The 24,435-nt window shown below is 42.0% G+C and overlaps 1 protein-coding gene across 1 annotated transcript; it reads right to left on the bottom strand.

Moving 5' to 3' along the window:
• Positions 1–251: 251 nt before the first annotated feature.
• On the bottom strand, positions 252–24,377 carry LOC128831255 (kinesin-like protein KIF20A). The gene is made up of 14 exons (XM_054017569.1): positions 24,327–24,377; positions 21,997–22,105; positions 21,213–21,404; positions 21,017–21,128; positions 18,413–18,484; positions 15,025–15,171; positions 14,225–14,390; positions 12,552–12,725; positions 11,231–11,370; positions 8,342–8,507; positions 7,648–7,765; positions 7,501–7,568; positions 5,408–5,527; positions 252–1,160 (listed from the first exon to the last, which is right to left on the bottom strand). The coding sequence occupies exons 1-14, from the start codon at positions 24,375–24,377 to the stop codon at positions 885–887; spliced, it is 1,911 nt and encodes a 636-aa protein (XP_053873544.1). The 3' UTR covers positions 252–884.
• Between the last annotated feature and the right edge of the window lie 58 nt (positions 24,378–24,435).

Here is a 24,435-nt window from a genome sequence, read left to right as displayed (position 1 = left end):
CAAGTGCATCATATTTTAATAGAAACAAAAGTTAAGACACACAGGGACTTGCAGCTCAAATTATCAAGTGGTATCTCATGACCTAATCACTGTAACACCAAATCTTAAATGATCTAATATTTAATTGACTTGAAAAAACCCAAGCTTTATTATAAGTAAATTTTAAGAAGACTACTGCATACACAAGTCAGTGAAGGATTTTCAAATGGACATTCCTTTCCAAACCAAGACAATTATGATTGACAGAAGCATTTAAAATGAACAGTGGCTCCTTGCCACTCCATCATCTGACTAGATCATTAAATGAAATATTAGTACTAAATCTCTCATTTTAATTCCACAATAAACTGACATCAAGTATAAGATTACTAGTTCAATTCAAATCAAGCAGAAGATTAACTGTGAGGAAGCCAGCTCCTCTACAAACAATATCTACTAGCTAATGAAACAGCTAAAGTGAACAAGCGGTTTGGTCGAGTGCAAATGCCATTTTCAGTGTTGGAAGCAAGTGTAAAAAGAAACAAGGAAAGTAAAAGACAGGAATGTACCACTAACCTTGACACAAGGCACCCTTTCTCCTGTTATATGGAAATCCATACCTGCTGTGTTGCCACAGCAGGTGATCACATCTCACACCAACTGTTGCACAAGAATCCCAATTTATGTTTACATTTACATGTCTTTAGTTACTAAAGAAGACACTTGACAGAAGGAAAGTTGTCATTCCTATTAATAGCTTATCTTCCCAGTTACATTGATGGTAAGGCTGTGTCTATACTACCCTTTTTTCCTCCACCCAAATTCCAATTGTTGCTAACATCAGTTCAAAATTACAGCTGATAGGCCTTGTCAATACAGACATGTTAATGCATCAAGGATTAGAGTTATTCTTTTACTTTACGTGTAAAAGTAGTTTGTTTTCTTGACATGGTTGGAGAGTCTTCAGATTTCCCCAAGGTTTTGCCAACAGGTGTTTTAGAAGTGCCTGTTACTGTAGATTTTAGATTAGCAAACAAGCCTCTCTTGGGTTTTTGCTCCTTACGATCTTCTGAATACAAGTGCTTTTTGCTCTCATCTAGTTCTTCTTGCAAAAGAGACACTGTGGCTTCAAGCTCAAGGACACGTTTAGCCCAGTTCTGAAGACTTCTCATTTCTTGTTCCTATGGAATTGTTAAACCACATTAGATAAGTGAACACTAGCGAATGGTACTATTATTTTGTTCATTTTCTCCAAGTAAAATTTAGAATGAGATCAGGGTGCTATATAGTAGAACTGTGCAAATACATTGATTTTTTTGGTTTGCTGGCAATCTTAAGATCCGCCATAATAGGTCAGACCAATGGTCCATCTAACCCAGTATCCTGATTGGCCAGGTGCTTCGGAAGGAATGAACAGAACAGGCAATAGAGTGATTCACCCCCTCTTGTCCACTCCTAGCAGTCAGAGGCTCAGAATGCCCAGAGCATAGATTACATTCCTGACCATCTTGGATAATAGCCATTGAGAGACCTATCCTAGGGTTACCATTCGTCCGGATTTACCCGGACATGTCCTCCTTTTCGCGCTAAAAATAGCGTCCGGGGGGAATTTGTAAAGCACTCACAATGTCCGGGATTTCCCCCTCCCCCGGCAGAGTGAGCGGCTGGGAGGGCTGCAGAAAAATCCCGGGCTGGACTCCTGAGCAGCTGTAGAGGAGCCGGAGCCGCCCTGCATTCTGAGTTGGCCTCTCCTGCAACCCGGTCCGGCAGCACTGTGCAGGGCCAGGGACCGGGTTTTGTTGTGCTGGGGAGCTCAGCCACGTGTCCGGCTTGCACAGAGCCCAACACCCTGTTCTGAGCAGCAGGGTAAGGGGGACCGGGGGCAGGAAGGTTCTGGAGGGGGCAGTCAAGAAACGGGGGGGGGGGGGGGGGGGCTTTTGGGGGGGGTGGAGAAAGTTTTGGGCAGTCAGGGTACAGGTAGGGGGTAGGGTCCTGGGGGGCAGTTGGGGGGGTCTTAGGAGGGGGCAGTTAGGGGACAAGGAACAGGGAGGCTTAGGGGTGGGGTTCTGGAGGGCAGTTAGGAGCAGGGGTCCCAGGAAGGGGCAGTCAGGGGACAAGGAGCAGGGGGGGTGGGGAGCTGGGAGTTCGGGGGGGGGGCTGTCAGGGGGCAGGAGTGCGGAGAGGGATCGGAGCAGTCAGGGGACAGGGAGCAGAGGGGTTTAGATGGGTTGGGAGTTCGGGGGGGGCTGTCAGGGGGTGGGGAGTGGTTGGATGGGGCATGGGAGTCCCAGGGGTCTGTCTGGGGGTGGGGGTGTGGATAAGGGTTGGGGCAGTCAGGGGACAAGAGGCAGGGAGGCTTAGATAGGGAGTGGAGTCCTGGGGGGCAGTTAGGGGCAGGGGTCCCAGGAGGGGGCAGTCAGGGGACAAGGAACGGGGGGAGGGTTGGGGGTTCTGGGGGGGCAGGAAGTGGGAGGGGCAGGGGCGGGGCTAGGGCGGGGCTCCTCCCGTCCTCTTTTTTGCTTGCTGAAATATGGTAACCCTACCTATCCTCATGAACTTATCTAGTTCTTTTTTGAACCCCTTTATAGTTTTGGCCTATACAACATCCCCTGGCAACGAGTGCCACAGGTTGACTGTGTGGTATGTGAAGAAGTACTTCCTTATGTTTGTTTTCATCCTGCTGCCTATTCATTTCATTGGGTGACTGCTGGTGGTTATGTGAAAGAAACTTCACCTTTTCTATACCATTCACGATCGTATAGACGACTATCATATCCCTGCTTAGTCGTCTCTTTTCCAAGTGAAGAGTCCCAGTCTTTAATCTCTCCTCATATGGAAGCTGGTCCATATCCTTAATAATTTTTGTTGCTCTTCTCAGTATCTTTTCCAATTCTAATAGATCTTTTTTAAGATGGGGTACCAAACTACACACACTATGAAAGGTTTGGGTGTACTATGGATTTATATAGTGACATTGATATTTTGTATCTTATCTATCCAACCCTTTGCTAATAGTTCCTAACATTGTTAGCTTTGATTGCCACTGCACATTGAGCGGATATTTTTAGAGAACTAGTCACAATGACTTCAAGATCTTTCCCGAGTGGGGATCTAAGTTATTTGTTAGCAAAACTCTACATTTTGAAAAATGCCATTTTATATGGAAAGTAATGCACATATCAGCACTGAATTTCATCTGCCATTTTGTTGCCCACTCACCCAGTCTAGTGAGATCCCTTTAACTCTTCGCAGTCTGCTTTGAATTTACAAAGTTACTCAAGATAAGAGTCTGCAAATTTTGTCATCTCACTATTTACCCCTTTTTCCAGATCATTTATGAATATGTTGAACAGCACTGGTCCCAATACGGATCCCTGGGGGGACAATGCTATTTGCCTCTATTCTGAGAGCTGACCATTTATTTCTGCTCCATGAGAGGACCTTCCCTCCTAACCGAGCACAGCTTACTGTACTTAAGACCCTTTGGTGAGGGACCTTGCCAAAGGCTTTCTGAAAGTCTTAGTACAATATAGTCACATATTTGGTGACCCCCTCAAAATTCTAATAGCTTTGTGAGGCATGATTTCCCTTCACAAATCGTGTTCCTCTGTCAGATAATTTGGTTCTTCACTATAGTTTCAACCAATTTGCCTATCAGACAAAATATTTTGTCTTACCCAAAACAACACTGTTTGCATTTAGCGTTTAAGGTTTTTGTTTTTTTAAAAATTGAAGGAAGTCTTAACACAGCTTTGGAGGAAAACATTCTGACTCCTCTCCCGCCCCCCCCCCCCCCCCAATTCAAACAAAGTGTCAAAATGACTGATTTTTTTCAAGTTTTGTTTCTCCTTCCACTAATTATTTGGCAAAAACAACATGAATTCACGAAGTGTTTCAGTGTTGCCAAATCTGCATTTTCTGCTAAAGAAGTTTTGGCTGAAATTTTACCTACTCTACTGTACAGGCAATTATATTTGAAGAAAAATGGGCAAAGGCCATTAGCCAAAATTTAACTTAAAGTTTTGGCAGTATTGAGACATTAAATTACATTGTCACAAACACATGCAATACCACCTCAGAAACTAAATAGAGCAAGATGCCTGAATACCACATTTGGTATGCTAATTAACTTCAGTTTCCAATTTAGGTCTCTATTTGGCCCATTAAGACAAGAAACTCAAAATATTGGGGAAGTAAGGATTACAGGATCTTTATTCCTTAGGTATTCATCTGCTCCTGTTTCAATTTCAAACCTAGAGTCAGAATTCTCTCCACGGCAACTAATTACAGCATAATTTTGTTTGACTTTAGACTAGAATAAGATATAGATCATCAAGGAGAAGTTCCTGTTTTTATGTAAGTGTTCAAGTAGTAAGAAAGAGGAAGGTAGTTTTCAAAGTGTTTTCCATGTGGCATAAATGAGTCCTCAAGTTCAACCCAGGTTGTTACTATCTAAATTGGCTATTCAATGGCCAAGAAATGGATTACTGGGCCCAGTGCAATTCCTACATAGCAGATATTTGACCACAGAGAACCACAATGGCATCAAAATTGGTCAATGTTGTTTCTGGTTCTTATGGTTGCAACAAAAGCCTTTTAAATGTGAACTGATGTATCCCAGTGAAATGAATGGGCTATAAACTCAAGGCCAGTGCATGTAAATTGCGTAATTTAATGCTCACATGGGCTAAAAGCAAAAAGCTCAGTAGTCCTAGAAGTATCTTGCATTGTTTTTATCTGTCCCTTCCAAACCCAGCGGCCAAATTCAAAAGATAGCAACTAAATTAATACTGCTATCCAAAGAACATATTCTACTCTCTGTTTAAGCCTCATGGTCAGTGGGAGAGTCACTGCAGCTAGAATAGGGCCTTAATTGAAGATCTTGTCCAGAGGCTCTAGTTAGATATAATTTAGTCTGTGTTTCACAGTAATCAACAGTAGCGTACAGGTGTTCTGCTGAGGTCTAGCAAGCCACAATGGATTATATTTGAGCATTCAAGAAGAGCTCTCTGAATACTGCATCTTTTATTTATATTTGAAAGTTTCTAGTTTCTAACCAATGTTTTATAAAATCATTTCAAATGCAGTCAGATTTACAGTACAGTCTCCTCTAGTTTTCCATATCTACTCCCCTCTACACAAATCAAATAAAATAAACCTTTTTACATATTACCAGTTTAGAGAATACAAGCACAGGGGTTTGACATTTGAAACCATAGTACAAGAAGTGTCCTCTATGGTCAATTCATACCCTAAAGACCATAAAAGATTCAGCAAGCAGCCAACTCAAAGACAAGCTTTATGCTAGCACTAAAAGGAACAAGAACCAAAAATAAAATTGCTATCTGCTATTCAGAAATAGCCTTGTAAAACCATCAGCTGCACTACCTTTAAATTAATGGTTAGTTTCAATACTTGTTTGACAAACCTTGAGCATTACCATGTGTGTCAGTCTACTGTTTTCCTCAGTTGTTTTTCTGCAGACTTCATTCATTTCTTGTAAGGTTTCATTTAATTTGTGTATTTTAAGCTTCAGAGATTTTATAAGCTGCACAAAACAATATTAAAGTTTAAGAAATCCTTGAAAGTTTTAAGGGTATATATACTTAAATGCATGGAGAGGTATTTAAACATTTGAGGGTGTTATTAGTATTCCACAGCAAGAGGCCATTAAGACCCCAGAATGAAAAAAAGTGGTCCCATGGTAGAACAGTGGAATTTTACAAGTGTATCTTAACCACAATAAAGTACAACCAGCACATATTAGAATTGTTCGATCAGGTGCACTGCAGGAATAAGCAGTTGCCATTCTACTAAAGACAGGAGAGTTGTGACCACTTACACCAGCAGTAAGAATGGAAGGAAGGACCACAGACTGCCCCTGGAATCACCTCACAGGCTGGGGAAAGGGGCAGTTTAAAGCCTACTTTCTCTCCTCCCCCTTCCCCCCCTCCTTTAACACGGTTCTATTGATTGTGTTTATGTGTGACTAGTTGTGAACTATCTGAGCAGGAGCACAGTTGAGATAGAGGCTCAACCTCCTAATCAAAATAGGTTTTGAGAATTAGTGCCCCCAGCTATACTCCACTATAAAAAACAAAAAAGCCCAACTATTAAACTAGTTCTCTAACAGGCTTTGAAGTTATAAATACTTACATTAAAAAAAATCCTTGTGCTCACTACGTTAAATGGGCAAATGTGGGAGGGGAAAACTATGCAAAGTAAGAGCTGAGCCACTGAGTAGGAATGTATGAGAGAAGTGAAGCAGGATAGAAGAGTGGGATTTCCAGGAGAATTAGTAATTCCTTTAGACTGTCTCCACTGCCTGAAGTCCCAGGCTACCATTCCAGCAATAGCTTGCTGCTCTTTTAGCCATTTTAAATTTGAAATGCTGAACAACTCACAATTAAGCTTTTGCACTAGAAAGCAAGTTTAGTTTTCAGGCCAAAAAGTTGAAATTGGCTTCAGGGCCAGAACTTGCTGCTGAGATTCTGGAGACTGGGTATAAGCAGATGAGTGACTAGTCCAGGGACTTTAAATAAATATATTATATACTCAAAATTAGAGCTAGTAAAATATAGAAAGTTTCTCACAAAAGTAAAAATGTCTGGTTTTCAGCAGAAATTGATGAAACTCTCTCTACTACATGAGTATGTTTATTAAAAGCTGGCCAAAAGAGAGATTTCTCCTTTCCCTAGTGTGCTTTTAATTTATTTTTTATATACGGTATATAAAAATTAAAAGCATATGTGTGTGTGTGTGTGTGTGTGTGTGTGTGTGTGTGTGAGATATAAATATATTTATTACACACACAGCAATAAGCTACTCCAGGGTGTGAATTAGTAAGCGACGGGTACATATGAACGGTTGAAGGAATTCTGGTTTGGGGTTGTGCTTAAACGTATACCAGTAAGCCTAATGCACACTCTGGATATTACAGCAATGAGCCATTTAATGTTAGACTTCCAGATCTGCACTCCATCCAGAAAATAGCTTTGACAACCAACCAAGTAGTTAGTTTCACTTCACTGTTACTTTAGTGCTAAAAAAGAGAAAGGACTGCTTTTTTAATGGCACTGATCTGAAATTCAGTATCTGGGCTGTTACCCAGCATCCTTGGGCAAATTATTTAGCCTACACCTCTGTTCCTCATCTCTAAAATATGGGGCAATAATTATTTCCTACCTCAAAGGATTGTTGAATAAAGTGTTTGTGATCCTAGGCCAGATGTTTTGCCGATTCTAGTTTCCACCGCATCCCGACTATTAGAGAGGATATGTAATTGTCACTACAAGATGACATTCAAACCAGTGACAAGCCAGAATGTAAGAGAGCTCAATTCCCATTTTGGGCACCAAAGAAAACTCAGCATATTGGGTAGGAACACTTTTGAAAGCTTTTCCCCAGTTGAGAGAGTTCTATTGCTGAGTATTTGAAGATCTGGCCCTTACAGGCTAGAGCCCTCAATCACCAAAACAATCCCCCACTCATCCAAGTCTAGGACAAGGTAGAGAAATTTACCTCATCTTTCTCATCGCACTGTCTCTGCAATACTTCTGAAGTTCTCTGCATCTCCTTATATTTAAGATCTGTATATGACAAAGAGAGAGAGTTAAGCTGGTTTATACTCTACAAGAAGAACATACTGGAAGAATATTAGATGCTTACCTGATTTCACTTTATCTTCTGCAGTCAACACATCTGAATTTGGGATTCCCAAAGCCAACAATCCATCTGACCGCTCTCCAAATTTTTGTTGCAACTCTAATATCTTCCTATCTCTGTCCTGAACAGAGGAAATGCACACTGATATTTGTGTAAAGAGAATATACACCTGTGACTAAAAGGTTGGCCTTTAACCAAGTTTACTACTGTAAATGTTGATCATATTGAACATTGGAAACAGTTGCCAATTGATGGGTTACTTTTAAAAAGTTAGTCTTACTGAGTCTTCTCTAGAAATTTGTGTCACTCTCTTGCCAAGGCAGATGTGTATTCCACTTAGGAATGTGCATGCTCAGCACGCCAGAGCTGGAGACTTTTGCCTAGCAAAGCTCAGTGGTTTGAGCATTGGCTTGCTAAACCTAGGGTTGAGAGTTCAATCCTTGAGGGGGCCATTTAGGGATCTGGGGCAAAAATCTGTCTGGGGATTGGTCCTGCTTTGGGCAGGAGGTTGGACTAGATGACCTCCTGAGGTCCCTTCTAGCCCTGATATTTGATGATGATGGATGGCTTAGTTTACAATGTTACAGTTAGAGGGAGAATTCCTGGAGGATACCTTTAAGGAAAGGCAATGTTACATAGGCTGACAATTTAAGGACACTGCAATTTAAAACAAACAAAAAAACGAAATGAAGTCTACCTCAACTTTCTCTTGTTCAACTACGAACTCTTCTATTGGAACATAGTGGTCTTCAATTTGTTTCATTGCACACATATATGCATGTTTCTTTATAGCTTCCTTATACATTTCAAATTTATTCTCCAATTTTTCCTCATAACTTTCTCTCATATCTTCCAAGCGTTTACTGAGAATGATAAATAAATCAAGTTAGCTTGCTTGAGTGCTACATTTACACAATTTTACAGGAGTCAAAGTGTTAATATTTCAAAACTACACGTGAAACCTAGAAAGAGTTGGACAAAGATTCAAAGTAAATAAATTAAGTAAGTAAATTAAGAGGTTAAGTCGGAGACTAGCAGAAGAAATGTCCAGTACTCTAAGTTCTACTTTTTAAGCCTGTAGTAATTTCACTTAGTCCTTTAGTCAGTCTTGTCAAATTCTATTTTTCACTATCAGAAAAATAATTCTAGTTATCTATAGTACTAGAACATTGTAAGTTAAGTAACAGAGAAATCAAGAGAAGCCAAAAATTGTTGTTTCTGGCTCCTTTACTGTCTAGATATTAATGCTAGCAAGGACTTTTTCTGAGCTACTTACAATGGTGCTATAATGCAAGTCTATGGGACAACTATATATGCAACAGGAAGTGTTATGTGCATATTTAATGCTGCAAGTCAGTCAAGTTTGGTTGGTCTAGTTTTCTATACTACTTTGGTTTGGTAACAGATATTTGCCAGTCCAGGAAAGCTAAAAACATGTTATATGTCACTGCTTTGATCTATCATTCAGCCGATGCAGTCACAGTACACCAACTGGCAACACTGAAAAAGGCTCAGAGGTATTTATATGGTCCCCATTTTGGTGAGGCACTCAAATACTGCAATCTTTAGTGGATTTATACTCACACCACCACAGAGGTTGGGAAGGGCTATTATCCCCCATTGTACAGTTGCAGAACTGAAACACAAGCCTAAAGTCACACAGAAAGCCAGTGGTGGAGAAGGCAATCGAACCTTGGCTCCCAGTCCTGAGCTAGCACTCTAAATACTGGACCATCCCTCCAATCCTTAATATCTAAGCTCAAACCCATTTGAGATTGAACTCCTATGAATTTGATCCACTTTTAATCTTGAGCCAATCTACAATTTAGGTCTTATTTTGGCATATAAGTGCAGTTTGAGGAACCAGCATAAGCTATACTGGTACAAGCAGTGGTGAGTTGGAGCCAGTTCGCACCGGTTCATGGGAACCAGTTGTTAAATTTAGAAGCCGTTTTAGAACCGGTTGTCCAGTGAGAGACAACTGGTTCTAAAAGGGCTTTTAAATGGGGCAGGTGTCGGGGGGGGAGGGGCATCAAGGAACGCAGGGGATTGGATGGGGCAGGAGTCCCGGGGGGCGGACCATGACCCCCTCATGGGGTGAGGAGGAAGGAACCACTTGTTAAGATTTTGGCAGCTCATCATTGGGTATAAGCACTTCTATGCCAGTATAAACTGCATCTACATCAGGAAGGTTTTGTTGGTTTAACTGTGTAGATTAGCCTACCACCCTCACACTCCAAACAGAACTACATTGATAAATTTAAGTTTAAACCAAGCCTTAGATGGGCTATTCCAGCCTTAATTTTTGGGGGGGGCAGAAAAACCCAGCAAGTTTCCATCAATAGGCAGTGACAGACCTGACATATTAACACTACTGTAAGACCTGTCTAACCAATTGTGTCCTATTTTACTACACTACAGTACAATACATTTCTGTGGCATTCCTATTAGGCTCATCTCGGCACCAATCATAAATACAGGGGTGAGGTACACAATCCCATTGTGATTTTCGCAGGTTTTTTTTTAGAACTCCCCTAGAAAAACATGGGACACCATCCCAAGAAAAGATGCAAAAATGCTACAAGTAATTTCAGTTTTCTTTAGTAGCATGCAGATGCCTACAACCTCAATGCATGCTTGATTTCTCTGTGTTTAGTCACCTGCAAGAGAGGCCATGGTCTATCATGGCTAGCCTCTTAAAATGTCAGACAACTGTACTTTAGTGGAACAGAAGCGGAAGCTGAATGAAAATGAATAGCAGAGAGAAGATGAGAGAACTAAGCAGATGATTTTTCTTGCCATCCAACTGCTTCTACTACCTAACATAACACCACACACCTGGGGATGGCAAAAAGAGAAGACTGGTGAACGGTTGGCAGGAAAGAGGAGGTCTGAGAAGAGTGGGACAGGGCGAGACTATTTTTCATAACTATTTGAAAGCAGTCACTCATTGTACATGAGAGAGCTCACACCCTAGGTCACATGCAATAACATTTGAAATACCCATCAACTTTGCAGATTCCCAAATTATTGAACCAATCCCTGGAGTTACCACGACCATTGCTCAGAACCAGCTCTATATTCTGTGTGCAGTCACAGTATTTTAGCCACCAAGAAGTCAGTAATGGTTCGTGGAGCTGGAAAAAAGCCACACAAAACTGTGTGCTTACAAAGGTGTTCTACCACTAATGTAGCAGTTTGTATTCTACAGCAATCTAGGAGAGTGTCCTCAGAGGTACTGAGTGTATGTGATTAGATCCAGTCTGTCTTACCTGGTCTGGTAGATTCTCATGTACGGGAAAGTCAGAATGAGATATCCTCCAGTAATTTCAGGTTAACCATAGAATAAATTCAGTGATGCATACAGAGGACACCACCACTTTGTTTTGTTTGTTTGTTTTTTGGAAGCATGCAACAGTAGTCTGATCACTGAGACATTTTCTAGTCTTTTGCTCTTGGGAACAATAGAAGAGCTTTAGAGTTGGCCAGCCATTATTAGCTTCCTCTCTAAATGGTGTATGCATGAGATGTTCCTATTCTATTCCATCCCATCATGTTATATATTTTTGATGGTCTCATCACTTACCTCCAAGTTTCCTCGGTTTCCAACAGTTGTTGAAACATGGCTTCTGCCATCTCTTTACGTATCTGCACCTCAAGAAGAAGTTTACTCTGCCTTTCTGCAACTAGCATCTTCTTCAGGTTCTCAGTAGTTTTCAAGAGCTCCTGCATTTAAAATACTTCACTTCAGAAACCAAGCTAAAAGCAAGAACAATATGCAATTAAAATTAAAAAAAAAAAAAAAAAGTGTTATTTACCAAGCAATGGAGTTCATGAAAGCTCTCTCTACCTGTCCACTATGGAACATGAAACCCCATCTCATGGGCCTTTCTATGTTGGTTTTCCTATTGAAATACTGAGGTTTCATCAGAACTGAGGCATGTGCCCAAGAAAAATGATTCTGAGCCCACTCCCACTGAAGTCAATGGGAAAAACTGATATTTACTTCAATAGTTGTATCTTGCTCCCACAGGGGGGGGGGGGGGGAAGAGAGAGAGTGTGTAAGTTTTAAACAAATAAACTAATACCGTACACAGCAATGATGATTGTGAAGCTTGGTTGAGGTGATGAAGTCAGAGGGTGGGATATTTCCCAGGGAATGCCTTACTGCTAAAACAATGAACTATAACAGCTGAGCCCTCAAGGGTTAATACATTGTTGTTAATGTAGCCTCACAGTCTACAAGGCAGCACAAATGGAGGGAGGGGAGACAGCATGGCAGACAGAGACACACCCTGTGCATGAGAGAGACAGAGATGCGCATTGCCCCTTTAAGTACGCTGTCTGCACTCTAAGTACATTACCTTTTTAATTAGATCAGCATGTTGAGACAGCAGCTGCTGCCAGCAAGCTCCCGCAGTCCTGAGCCCTGTCGAGTTCCCCCCTGCTCCACGGAGATGGGGCAAGTGGGAGGGGGGACAGGAGAAGGGGGAGGAGGACACCCTGACATTAACCCCCCCCTCTTCCACACACCCCTCCACCCCCCCCAACCACACAGCAAGCAGGAGGCTCCCGGGAGCAGTTCTAAGGCAGAGGGCAGGAGCAGCACATGGCAGTGGGGGGAGGGACAGCTGAACTGGCAGCAATTGATAGCCTGCTGGACAGCTGCCGCACAGGGAACTTAGGGGAGCGGGGAGCTGATAGGGGGCTGCCGGTCCACCCTGGTTCTAAGCCCCCCCACTAGCTCGCTCCAACAGGCTCCTCTTTCTGCAAGCAGTGGACAAAGCAGGCGACTGCCAAACAACATTATAAGGGAGCATTGTGTAATTTTAAACAAGCATGTTCTCTAATTGACCAGCAATGAAACAACGTTAACTGGGACGACTTTAAGTGAGGAGTTACTGTACCTCATGGGTCATGATGGTGATGTCCACTTCCTCTTCAGAGGAGGTATCTATATCTTCATCAGGAACCTCTTCAGCAGATATATTGGCATCAAAATGTACTATAGGCTTGCCATTCTTCCCAACCAGTTTTGGAGCAAAATATCCAAAGGTTTGGGGGTGGATTGTCTGAATAACCTGAAAAATTGTCAAAATTATATGTACTGTGGGGGAAATAGCATTTCTTTCTGGTATAAATATAAAAGTTATGTTAACAAGCCTTCCATCTTGCGAAGAATCTGTTAAAATACATATACTTTTAAGACAGAAACAATGATGCTGTCCCTCAGTTTTTATTTAATAAAACAAGATCGTTTTCCTTATTTTCAGAGTTGCTGTGGTTAGTTATCGAAGCAGAGATTTGGAAAAAATGTCCAAGAATTTTAACTTTTGGCACATTTGCCCTGAATGACCAAGAGCAATTACCTAAGGTGGCTATTGCCTCATGTGGGATGTAACTGAGAGGTTCAGGTGTACACCCTGATGGGCAAGATTAAGATTGAGTCATGGGACTTTGATCAGAGTGGCTCAGGGATTATGACAGACAAGCTCTATCCATCCAGAGATGGAAGAAGCATGTACTACGAGAGAACTCAAACAGGGAAAGCTCTACATTGAGAGCACTGTCAGAAGCCCTGACTTAGGAGCTCTAACAGTTTAAGAGTGTAATAGAGTTTTACATTTAAAAGTGGGTTTACAGCCCCAAACTAGAAATAAGATTCTCCTTCCATGAAGTAAAGGCTCCCTCATGAGAGCAGCAGGAGGTGGACAGCAAGAGGCAGCCCAGCAACTGATTCTGTGGGGCAACTGTCAGGAAGAAATAGGAAAGGGAGTAGAGCAGGGTAAGATAAAATACCACCCAAAATCCTGCATTAAGTGATGAGGCAGGGAGGGTAGGAACTAGCAACCACCTAGGAGGGGAGGACAGGGGGCACAGGGAAGAGAGCATGCATGCCAGCCACTCCCAAAGAAAGTAAAGATTGAACAGGATTCTCCTCCGGGGTTGTGCACACTGCCTCCAAACCACTCCATGCCCCTACTGACCAGAAGGCAAGACCAGTAAGAAAAAAATTAAACCCAGGTCATGAACATTAAACAAGAGGAATTTGAGCACTAGAGATCTTGTTTAGGATATTGGTTGTAAGATACTAGAGATAGCCTCCTCTTACTGCATCTCTTGAATCTGCTGTTAAAAAGCTTTGGGACAAATGGTCAGCTTGTGCAACTCATTTATACATTCATAACTTGTGCATGCAAATAATTAAGTTGTAATCACACATCGTGTGCATGTGCACAGCTGGCATAACATGGCCAACACTGTCTGGTCACACTAGGTAACTGTACTTAGTTTAGTGCATACTAATATAGGAATGCAATTCTGCATACCTGATTGAAAAATGACAATTTCAAGAAAGTTAAGACTATTAAAAACTTTTTGCAAACAAGCAATAGCATTTTATATATAGGAAGTAGTATGGTATATTATAAGCCCATAAGAGACAAGCCAGTTGCACTTCAAATCAAGAAGTCCTAAGTACATTGAGACCATATGATCAGGAGTTTCAATATATAGTCAATCTAGGCAATTCATAAGTTAAGTGTAAGAATGCTTCAAGGAGAAGTAGACTTCTACTTACCTGTTTGGCTGTAGCAGAAAATTTCATTACGTGCAACGTCTCACTGTGGGTGGAGGCACACTGATTAACGTTGACAATCATACAAGCTTTGCCTTTACCACAGAAGAACGGTTGAAACAGGCGGGTGAGTTTACTCTCTCTGAATGGAATATAGCTGTGTTTCACACTTAAAGAGAAAATTGTACAATTTCCATTAAGGAAACTGAGTGAGTTGTAATATCATACGCATAGCTTTTCTAGATCCAATCTTTGAGGAAACATATGTGCTTTTCCATAAGAACACTCAACTTTGAATGTAACGTTCCTATCCAACAAAGCTGAACATATTCCCAAATACTCTCCAAGAAATGATCTATAGAAGGTATTTTAAAGAGTCAAGAAAAAAAAAATATGGACAACAAATCTGTATTTTTGGACAAGTTCCTACCACTCACAAAAAGGAGATACTTGAATAATTTCATGCTGAGTACAGTCTATTTCTGAACTCTCAAGTGAGTCTACTTGCACAGATTGAGAAAAATCTGAATTTATGAGAGATACTGGTTGCTCGCAGTATAAAAGTCACTGGTTTTGCAGTTTCAAGTCTCTTCTACCATACTCGCACATACAAATTTAAGTCTTCTACTTTTCCTGTGGAAAAATTATTGTTATTATAGTGATGTTTGCAATAAACATTGCTAAACGTACATGTTAAGTGAACCACTGTGCAAGTTTGCAGAACCACTACCCAAAGCTGTGCACTGCATGATTAGTCTTTTAGCTGAACTAAAACTCAAGTTGTTTTAAGTCTTCTCACTTACTTAGGATTCTGCTTCTGCTTCAGTGCTGCAATGCATTTCCCAAGAATAAAAAGAGAATTATTAATATTCCCTGCTTCTTTTAGTCTGTCTCCAAAAGTTTGTGTCTTATTGCACCGTTCAGACCCAGCCAAGTCACAGAGAGACATTCTAAATGAAAGAATTAATCAATAATAAAAATATTGTACAAGTTAAACACAATTTTTAATATTGTTTACTTTCAGATATGTTGGTGCGATAAAAATCACTAACTCTTAACATTTCTGGACACACATCTAAGATGTAGACTACAGAGTACCTTCTTTCCAATGTTTGATTCTTCAGTGGCTTTTGCAAACAGAAGGTAAGGAACATGGTTTTGTACAAAGCCTTTCCTTCAATACAAAGTCCAGAGTAGGGCATCAGATCCTCATAATTAAGGCTGTGAGTTTGTCATGGAGGTCATGGATTCCGTGACTTTCCGGGATCTCTGACACTTCTGCAGCAGCCAGTGCAGCTCACCTGGGAGCCGTCTGAGGAGCTTGGGCAACCCCTGGGCCAGCCGCGCCAGCCATTGCTCGGGCAGTCTCGGGCCACTGCCCCCCTCCCCAGCAGCAGCAGGAGTTTGGGTGCATGTGGGAGGGAGCTCAGGGCTGGGGGTTAGGGCGTGGGAGGGGGGTGAGGACTCTGGGAAACGCTTACCTTGGGAGGCTCCCTGGAAGTGGCGACATGTCCCTACCTCAGCTCCTAGCTCTGCACGCTGCCCCCACCTGCAGGCACCATCCCTGCAGCTCCCATTGGCCATAGTTGGGGCGGGGAGCTAGGAGCTGAGGGAGCCGGGGGCGGGGGGGGGGGGGAAATGTTGCCGCTTCCAGAGAGCCACATAGGGAGTCTGCCCGCCCTACCAACCCCCACCAGCAGGGGTGCCAGACTACACCCCACCCAGGGCATGCTGCAGCTCCCCCAGGCTGCCCTTGCACCCAAGCTTTAGTCAGGGGTATATTGTACAACTCACGGACAGGTCACAGGCCGTGAATTTTTGTTTACTGCCATGACTTTTACTAAAAATACCCATGACTAAAACACAGCCTTACTCATAATACAGCTATAGTTAAATACACTGCGATAGCTTAAATATTGCCACTAGTATTTCCATATTCCATGGAGAGTTAGTTAAGCCAACGTCACAGCCCTTATTTTAAAATCAATTAAACACTAATGGGAACTAGTGCATTCAGAGAATACAACACAACACTCTAATTCTTTAGAACCAGCATTCATAGGAACCCAGATCTTGGTGTGGGACTATTCCACATCCACCTGAACTTAAATGAATGATACCAATTGAATTGCTGAAGCACTTTCCCCTAGAGGAGAAATACACTATGGAAAGTACTTTGATCCTAGTCAACTTCAGTGCTGTGAGAACTGCAAGGAAATACTAATGCAGAGCATTAGTAATACAATACAGATTGATACTTTTGGATGCAGAGTACTTTGTTTCTTTCTGCAGCTTCCAACATCTGTGCAGAGGACAGGAGTTCCCCACAGGTTGACTCATACAGCCAAGTAACACTTAGCACATAATGCAACTTTTGTCATCAAAGTTTGAATTAGGCCATTGGATTGCCCCCACATGGCCCACCAGAATACTTAGAGAAATATTTGTGCCAGGAAAAATAACTACATTTAAAAAAAGCAGCCTTAGGAGGACATTTAGGTTGCAAAGTCAAGTACTCAAAAAGTTGTGATGTGCTTAAATGTAGATTGCCCATGCAACCTAAGCCTATGCAGATTTTAGCCCTTTGCATGTATATGTTTAATTACATGATCACATACCATTTCCACAAGATCCTACATCATTCAATACACAAGATTAATGCTGCTCAGGGAATGAGGCAGTTGTTCAATATCATTCAGTTGATGATCTTACCTTGTTTACTGTACACTAACCAAAGTGTGCAGGCAAATACAGAACACCTCATAGGGCAGGCATAATATCAGAGTGCCTCACAAATGTTAGTGCTCTTATCTCAGTGGAGATGAATTTATCTTCCCCACTTAGGAAAATAAAAAACTGACTCACTGGCAGAGCCATGATTTGAAATCATAACATCGTGATTCAACTCTATATTCATGCCTCCAGATCACGCTGCCTTACTGCCTAGGCACCCACAGCTCCTGTTAACTTCAGCTGAAGGTCTGAGTGCTCAGCACTTTTGCCTATTCAGGCCCCAAGTGGCTCAAAAGAGGCGCCCAGAAAAAAAGGAACATCATTAGTGGCACTTGCCCAAAATTGTGTCTTAAAAGACTTCCTCAATAACACACGTGAGCTATGGCAGAAGCAGGGATAACAGGGCTCTCCTGTTTGGCATTCACCTGCCTTAAATCACCATTCTTTCATCTTCCTGAAGTCCTCTATTTTGTTCTTTTCACTCCTACCAAAGGGGAAAAGGGATCCTATAGACATCTTTCACTACACAACCCTGATTCAGTCCCTGAGCACTGTCCATTCTGTGCACTGCAGGAAGCAGGAGTCCTGGGGGGGGGGGGGGGGGGGGGGAAGAGTTAGTATGTGTATAATACATAATGATCACAAGCAGGCTAAATTAAGGTTGCACAGGCAACCTGACATTCCCCAACTTCCAAGAGCTTGACTCTGCCAGCTAAGCATTCTTTTAACAATGTAGTTTCCTAGGCTGTTTAAAAGGAAATACATAAAGCAGTAAAAACAAAATAACACCCATCTGCCCGAGATCATGCATCATTGGTAGAGTCTGGACTCTGAACCTTCTGCAGTGTATAACACTTGAGGTGTGAGACTCACTATATTATGACAGCAGAAAAAGGCAGTTACCATTAGGGGAGGCTTGATGGGGTCATGTACTGAGTTGGGGGGAAAATACAGCCAAGCCTAGCTCCCTCCACAGAATATAGGGGGCGCCTTCCCCACATGGTGCCCCCAAGGAAGGGGATGTCAGGGGAAGACTGTCTTGCTCTCCCACCCCCAGAGAGGCTATTGCTACCTGGGGTTCCCTGAGCAGTACATTCTATTTTGCATTGGGGATGGCTTGGGCACACTCTTAGATTAGAATATTCATGTTCCGTTATTTCAATAGGCTACCAAAAGTTTTCTTGAGGAACGCAAGCTACAGATGGAAAGTGGCAATTTTCATAAGTTTCTCTCAACCATATCTTAATGGAATTCAATGAGACCAATAAAGGCAGATTTCTGGCCTCAAGACTCTCCCCTTACCAAGTTTTAAAGGTCTGCTGCAAACATGGCTCTGAAATACTCAAAGGTCAGAGAATAACTTATAATTCAGAGTGTTAGGCAACTTAGCATAGGTTTCACTACTAGCTCCCCCCTAATAATTAATTTTATTGTAGAACTGAGAAGACAGACACTTACTCTGAAACTCCAAGAATACAAGGCTCAGCCTCATCACTTAGTCTTAGTAGTCTGATAGAAAATATGCTGTGACTAGAAGGGAAACAAACAAGTTTTCATTATCAACAATCTGACTTCCAGCTAGAATTATGTTCAACTTTACCTAGTATTTTTTTTTAAAACACAAGTTGAGTGGGATTAATATGTACAAAAGAAAATTAATTTTTATTTTGTCTGACACTTAAGGAGAATACTTGTAATGCATTAATTTGAACAGCCAATAAAAGTTGATACAGTATCTGATAATACCATTAAAAAAAAACAAAAGGTAAAGAGAAACAAATAGAGGTTACTTGAAGTTTGGGAGTTAAGGGTGGAATTTTAATTAGCTGCTTCAGATGGGAAAAAAATGGTTTTCATGATTCACATAGGCTGTTTGGCTTAAGCAGCATAAAGAAATCTACTGATCCAGGATTCATTTTTGGATCCCTGAACGCAAGACCTTCACACAGGAACTAGACCTTCCCCTGTGTTTGGAATATCAACTCCCTGAAAATAGAGGGAGTAGATTTGGAAGGGAGTAGGAGGAAAGGAGGAATCTGTCAGTCTGATCATTCACCCTGGTTTCTAGCATATGCATCATTTAATTTTTGTTCAGTTTACCCAATATTCTGTAAAGTTTTCCTGGTGCATTAACAACATTTTAATATGACAAGAAAATCCTAAATCAACTAAATCCCTCTGAAAGAACCAGCCATTAGTGCTCTGACAGTTATACTCTGGCTGTCAGACCAAAGAGGGAAACAAAATTTCAGAGTTAAGAATGTTCTACTCCCAATTCCTCCTGCACAGTCTGAGCATCACAGTTAATCTCTACTAAGTAGTTTGGCAGAAAGGCACTCCAACAGTCAAATCACAATTCCTGAAGGAATTCGTTTTGGTGTGTACAGGTCATGAATTACACTCAGAAATTAATTGAAGTCAGTGTATTCTCTGGAACACCAGTGTAACTGTTCCATGCATGAAGTTTTGCTAAGAAAGCAGATACAGTAACTCCTCACTTAACGTTGTAGTTATGTTCCTGAAAAATGCAACTTTAAGTGAAACAATGTTAAATGAATCCAATTTTCCCACAAGATTTAATGTAAATGCGGGGGGGTTAGGTTCCAAGAAGATTTTTGGGGGGGGGAAGACAAAAGGCATTATATACACTGTACAGTACTGTACTGTGGTGGGGATGTGCCCCTGGCTTACCCCTGGGGCTCAGGGTCTGGAAGGGAGTTAGGGTGCGGGAGGGCATTCAGGGTGGGGATGCGTGAAGAGGCTCAGGGCTGAGGCAGGCAGGAGGTGCAGAGCACTTACCTGGGGCAGCTCCTGTTTGGTGCAAGGGGTGTGCAGGTGGCTCTGCGCAGCATGGCACTGCCCCCATGGCTGCGATTCTGGGAGGGAGAGGGGAGGCAGCTTCCCCTCTCGCTCCCTCCCAGAAAGTCCTAAGCTGTTTGGCGGTTCTGCTTGGCGGGGGAAGCGCTGGGAGGCAGGGAGGGGGAGGAGGTGGAGGTGGAGAAGGAGAAGAGGAACTTGTGCAATGCTCCCTTGTAAAGTCAGCCAAACGACATTCTAAGGGAGCATTGCACAACTTTAAACGAGTATGTTCCCTAATGGAGCAGCGACGTAACTTTGAAGCAACGTTAAGTGGGAGGACATTAAGTGAGGAGTTACTGTAACTTTGTTCTGCATTAGTTTAAGGGGTGTTCAAGTGTAGCCTTCCTCTGTAGGTGGATACAGACTGCCACTGTTCAACAGAAAAGATCACAATCTCCTGTTGAAGACACACTGAAAAAGTATCCTTGGCCAACAGACAAATGGACATAACGCAGCAGAGGGTAAAAAGAACCCTCCCAAGTTATAAAACTGAGTAACAAGTGGGCATACCTTTTCAATACAAGATCCTCAGCCTTTTTCCCCTTAACCCAATATTATCTCAGTCTTTTCTGGACTGAATTATAACCAGCTAGCTGTTATCCATACAGACTAAATGGAAAGCGGAATTGCAATATCTTAGTCTGGCAAAATGTAGACAGTGGAGTATCAGCATAAAGGTTGTACTGCAGGTTAAAAAATATTGTTTCTGGCCCTGCACACACATTGAACAAGTGGAATGACAAGGAAATCCTGAGAAACCCCAGCTGGAGACAAGCAGTTGCCCAGTACTATCTTTGAAACCCAAGAGAAAACATCCATTCCAATCCTGTTCCATTTATCCTTTACCAAGAACTGTATTGATCTAATTAAATTAACATGGATGCATGATTTGATCTATTTTGCAGTAAACTAGTGAGACCAGTGCAATTTCTGCACCATAACCAGGCTTAAGAGACTGAAGAGGTAATTAAACAAGGACTCCAAGTATTGGTAGATCTTTTTTGCCATAACCTTCTCAGTTTTCCCTCCCAAAAAGGGATATTAGTGACCGGTTGATACACTGGCAAGAATACAATCAAGCAGAGTCTTCAGCAATCAACTAATAATTGCTCTTTTCAGAAGTGCTTTCGAAGTGGTATAATTTAAATTTTTTCAACAAATCTGTAGAGTACAAGGACATATCTATAGTTATAGGCAGCAAACCTTCTACTTGAGTGCTGGTTCATTCTAGTGCAAGCCAAGCTTCGGTTCTTGTTTCCTATTTTTAGTATTTTGCAAGCCTCTTCAGTGCTCTGAACGTTGATCCACTTTAAGTCTGCAGAAAGAGACTTGTTTACAAATACATCAAGTCATTAATATTTGTACAGGACAACCAATGTCACAAAAGTAATGTTGTTACCTTTTATATAAGAGTTTCCTCCTTGATCCTCACAGATTTTTAGAACTTTGCGTTTTTGATTTTTTGATATAGCCAATATATCCATAAGATCATACACATACTCATTATAAATTTCACAGAAGGAAACCCACACTGAAGACCGCGTTCTCCGATGCTTAGTCCCATCGGCGTCAAGTAAAACAGAGTCCTCCACTATTAACCATAAAAAAAAAAAAAAAAAAGATTACTCAAGCACTTTATCAGCAAGTCTGAAATTGTTTAGTAGCCTCTGAAATTCAAAGGACAGAAAGTCCCTATTATACATAATTTTGTACACAAAATTTAGCTTTGTTACTTCTCCCAATTTTTTTGCATATACCTAATTAACAAAAATGCACGAGAAAACATGTCAGATTAGTCCCAAATATTTAACATGGCCCATCAAATCATCTGCAACTCAAAAACAGACTCACAGATACTTCCTGGTTTTCCTATTTTCTCCTCTTACGCCAACCACCAATTTGATGTTTCTAGCCACAAGTTCTGACCAAACCTTTCTTTTTGCCTAATAAACTAAGCCACTACTTAAATGTGGCAAAGATATCAAAGAGGATTTTAAAATTTCTTGCATCTCTTCTACATTTCACACTTTGAAAGTGAGTTAAATCTCCAAAGCTTAGACTTTCCGAAGAAAATTTTCTACTGGCCGCCAATTACAAGATTTTCTGCTTCCACTCCCCTCCATTCTTAAAACGATTCCAGCAGACACTTTCATTTTCACCACATGAATTCCAGTGTATTTTACCTAGCGGGTCAGAAGGCAGACTTGTTGAAGTACAGCTGCTAGAAGACACAGATTCCAAGACACATAATGAATCACTCTGAATTGTAGATTTCGAAGTATCTTCCATGTCCTTGAGAAAATAAAAAGTTGTTATAGCCAATTAACAATATATTATAGTTGAAGGAATAGTGCAACAGTGACGATGTTACTCTGGGCTTATCTTCACCTCCAATACTAGTTTTTGAAAGAGGTTATTTAATTACAAGCTACAAAAACAATTCAGAAAGATCATAATTGTCGTTTTTGCAACTAAGAAGAAAACTGTAGCCATGAAGCAAAATCAGAATAGAACTCTTGAGTTAAGCTAAAATTTATATTCAAAGTAATCATTTCTTGGCCCCCTGCTGGCAGCCACTATTTTTACTAGAAGTTTTACATTTGCAACAGCAGCAATCAGCATCAGATTGCCACAGCCTCTTTTCTTAAATATTGTCCCCACCTGCTCCCCCATGCCAATAACTTGATCTTCAGCATCCTGAATGGAGCTCCAGGCATCTCCTTCTCCTCCCACAATTAGATTTCATCCTCCCCCTATTTTGACCCAGCTTCAGTCATCATTCTTCAGTTAATATTTCACATAGATGGGAGTAGACAGGTAAGTATATGTAGACTAATTGCTGTTAAAATATGAAAGCTTCCTCTACATGTTCAAGAGTAAGTAACAGAACTTCAGATTCTGATTTCTCACATGAAGAGTATAATTTGTCACTATTGGGAAGGTCCGAGGTGTTTCATCTAACAAAATGTAAACAGTGAACTCTTTCAATAGTAAACCAGTAAGCAAAGTGAAAATTTACTTGAAAAAAAAGTAAAGATGTCCACTTGTTTAAAAAAAAAAATGGTTAAGTTACATAAATTCCATTCAGGTAGGTTTTTTAAGTACAAGACTGTAGACACATAGAAGCAATACTCTTCATAATAAAGTAGTTAGAGATGGGATGGTATCGGGCCATTCAGATATACATGTCAACCTATGACTGAACTACAAGGAGTTCTCAAGGAGTTCAGAAAAAAGCTTCACCAATAACAGACTAGATAATTTAGTGGTCCCTTCTGGCCTTTAACTCAATGAACAGGACAAGTGCCTTGAATATACCTGCTTTGAACATAGCAATATTACAAATTTGAGATGTTACCAGAACTTGATCAATATCAGTGGTTTTCAAACTGCGGGTCACGACCCAGTACTGGGTTGCAGAATGTAAGGCACTAGGTTGCGGCGGCTCTGGTCAGCACCACCGACTGGGCCGTTAAAAGTCTGGTCAGCAGTGCTAAGGCAGATTAGTCTCTACCTGTTCCGACAACACTGTGCCCCGAAAGTGGCCAGCAGCAGGTCCAGCTCCTAGGTGGGGGGGGAGGGAGGAGCGGGGAGCAGCGCAGGGGCCCACGGGGCTCCACACACTGCCCCCGCCCTGAGCACCGGCTCCACACTCCCATTGGCAGGGAACTGGCCAATGGGACGGTGCCTGCGGGCGAAAGCCGCGCGGAGTCACTTGCACACCTCTGTCTAGGAGCCAGACCTGCTACTGGCTGCTTCCGGGGCACAGTGCGGTCTACAGTGCCAGGACAGGCAGGACAGACACCCCACTGAGCCCCAAACAGTTGCACCTGGGTCCTCACCCAACTGAGTCCCACTCCCCCAGAATCTGGCCAACGGCCCCCCCCCCCCGAGCCCCAACTGCCTTCACCTGGACTCCCCTGCAGAGTCCTATTACCACTGCACCCAAAACCCCACAACATGCCCCGGTGCATCCAGATCCCCACCGCACCCGGATCCCCCACTGAGCCACCCACACCCAGATTGCCCTGCCAGAACTATCTCAACCCACACCTGGATCCCATCACACTAAGCCCCTCCGTACTTGGATCCTGCCTTGCTGAGCCTGCCTGCCCACACGTGGTGCACCTGGCATGGATGGGGAGGGCCCTGGGGTGTATCTAAGGCAGGCCCTGGTCCTTGCACTGTGACAGAATTGGGTGCAGCCTCACCGCTGAGTCTGTGTCCCAGGGGGAAAGGGGGAAAAAGTTGCACAGTGATCTCCCACCTCTGTTCAGCCAGTGGCATGTGCTCCCCAATGCCATACTGGAGCCTCCACATTTATTTGACAAATAAAAATTGCAGAATTTTAAAATGTGTGCAGAATTTTTTTTATTTTTGATGCAGAATGCCCTCAGGAATAAAAATTTGTCTACTAATCCTACCTGGAAAAACTTCTGATTACCTCAATTTTCAGTAGTACAAAATTTCCTCTAACGATTTAGTACTCCTTTGACACCAGTCTGTCACTGACCTTTTCTCCTCTGTCTTTCACATTTTTTTCATTTGGTGTTCTCTGATCCATATCTAACATTTTATTAAACAAGATTCTGATCCATCAAGCTTAGATCTGCAGGGTTTGA

The sequence above is a fragment of the Malaclemys terrapin genome, chromosome 2 (assembly GCF_027887155.1).
Source record: "Malaclemys terrapin pileata isolate rMalTer1 chromosome 2, rMalTer1.hap1, whole genome shotgun sequence".
Taxonomy (NCBI): Eukaryota; Metazoa; Chordata; order Testudines; family Emydidae; genus Malaclemys; species Malaclemys terrapin.
The sequence above is the reverse complement of the archived record's forward strand: the minus strand, read 5'-3'. Positions and strand labels throughout refer to the sequence as shown.

Excerpts from the sequence above, each read along its gene's own strand:
- LOC128831255 (XM_054017569.1), bottom strand. The coding sequence starts at position 24,377 with ATGGATCAGAGAACACCAAATGAAAAAAATGTGAAAGACAGAGGAGAA. Across the intron at positions 14,391-15,024 it reads AAGCAGAAGCAGAATCCTAA|TGTGAAACACAGCTATATTC; the intron begins GTAAGTGAGAAG and ends TTTCTCTTTAAG. Across the intron at positions 8,508-11,230 it reads GAAACCGAGGAAACTTGGAG|TAAACGCTTGGAAGATATGA; the intron begins GTAAGTGATGAG and ends TATCATTCTCAG.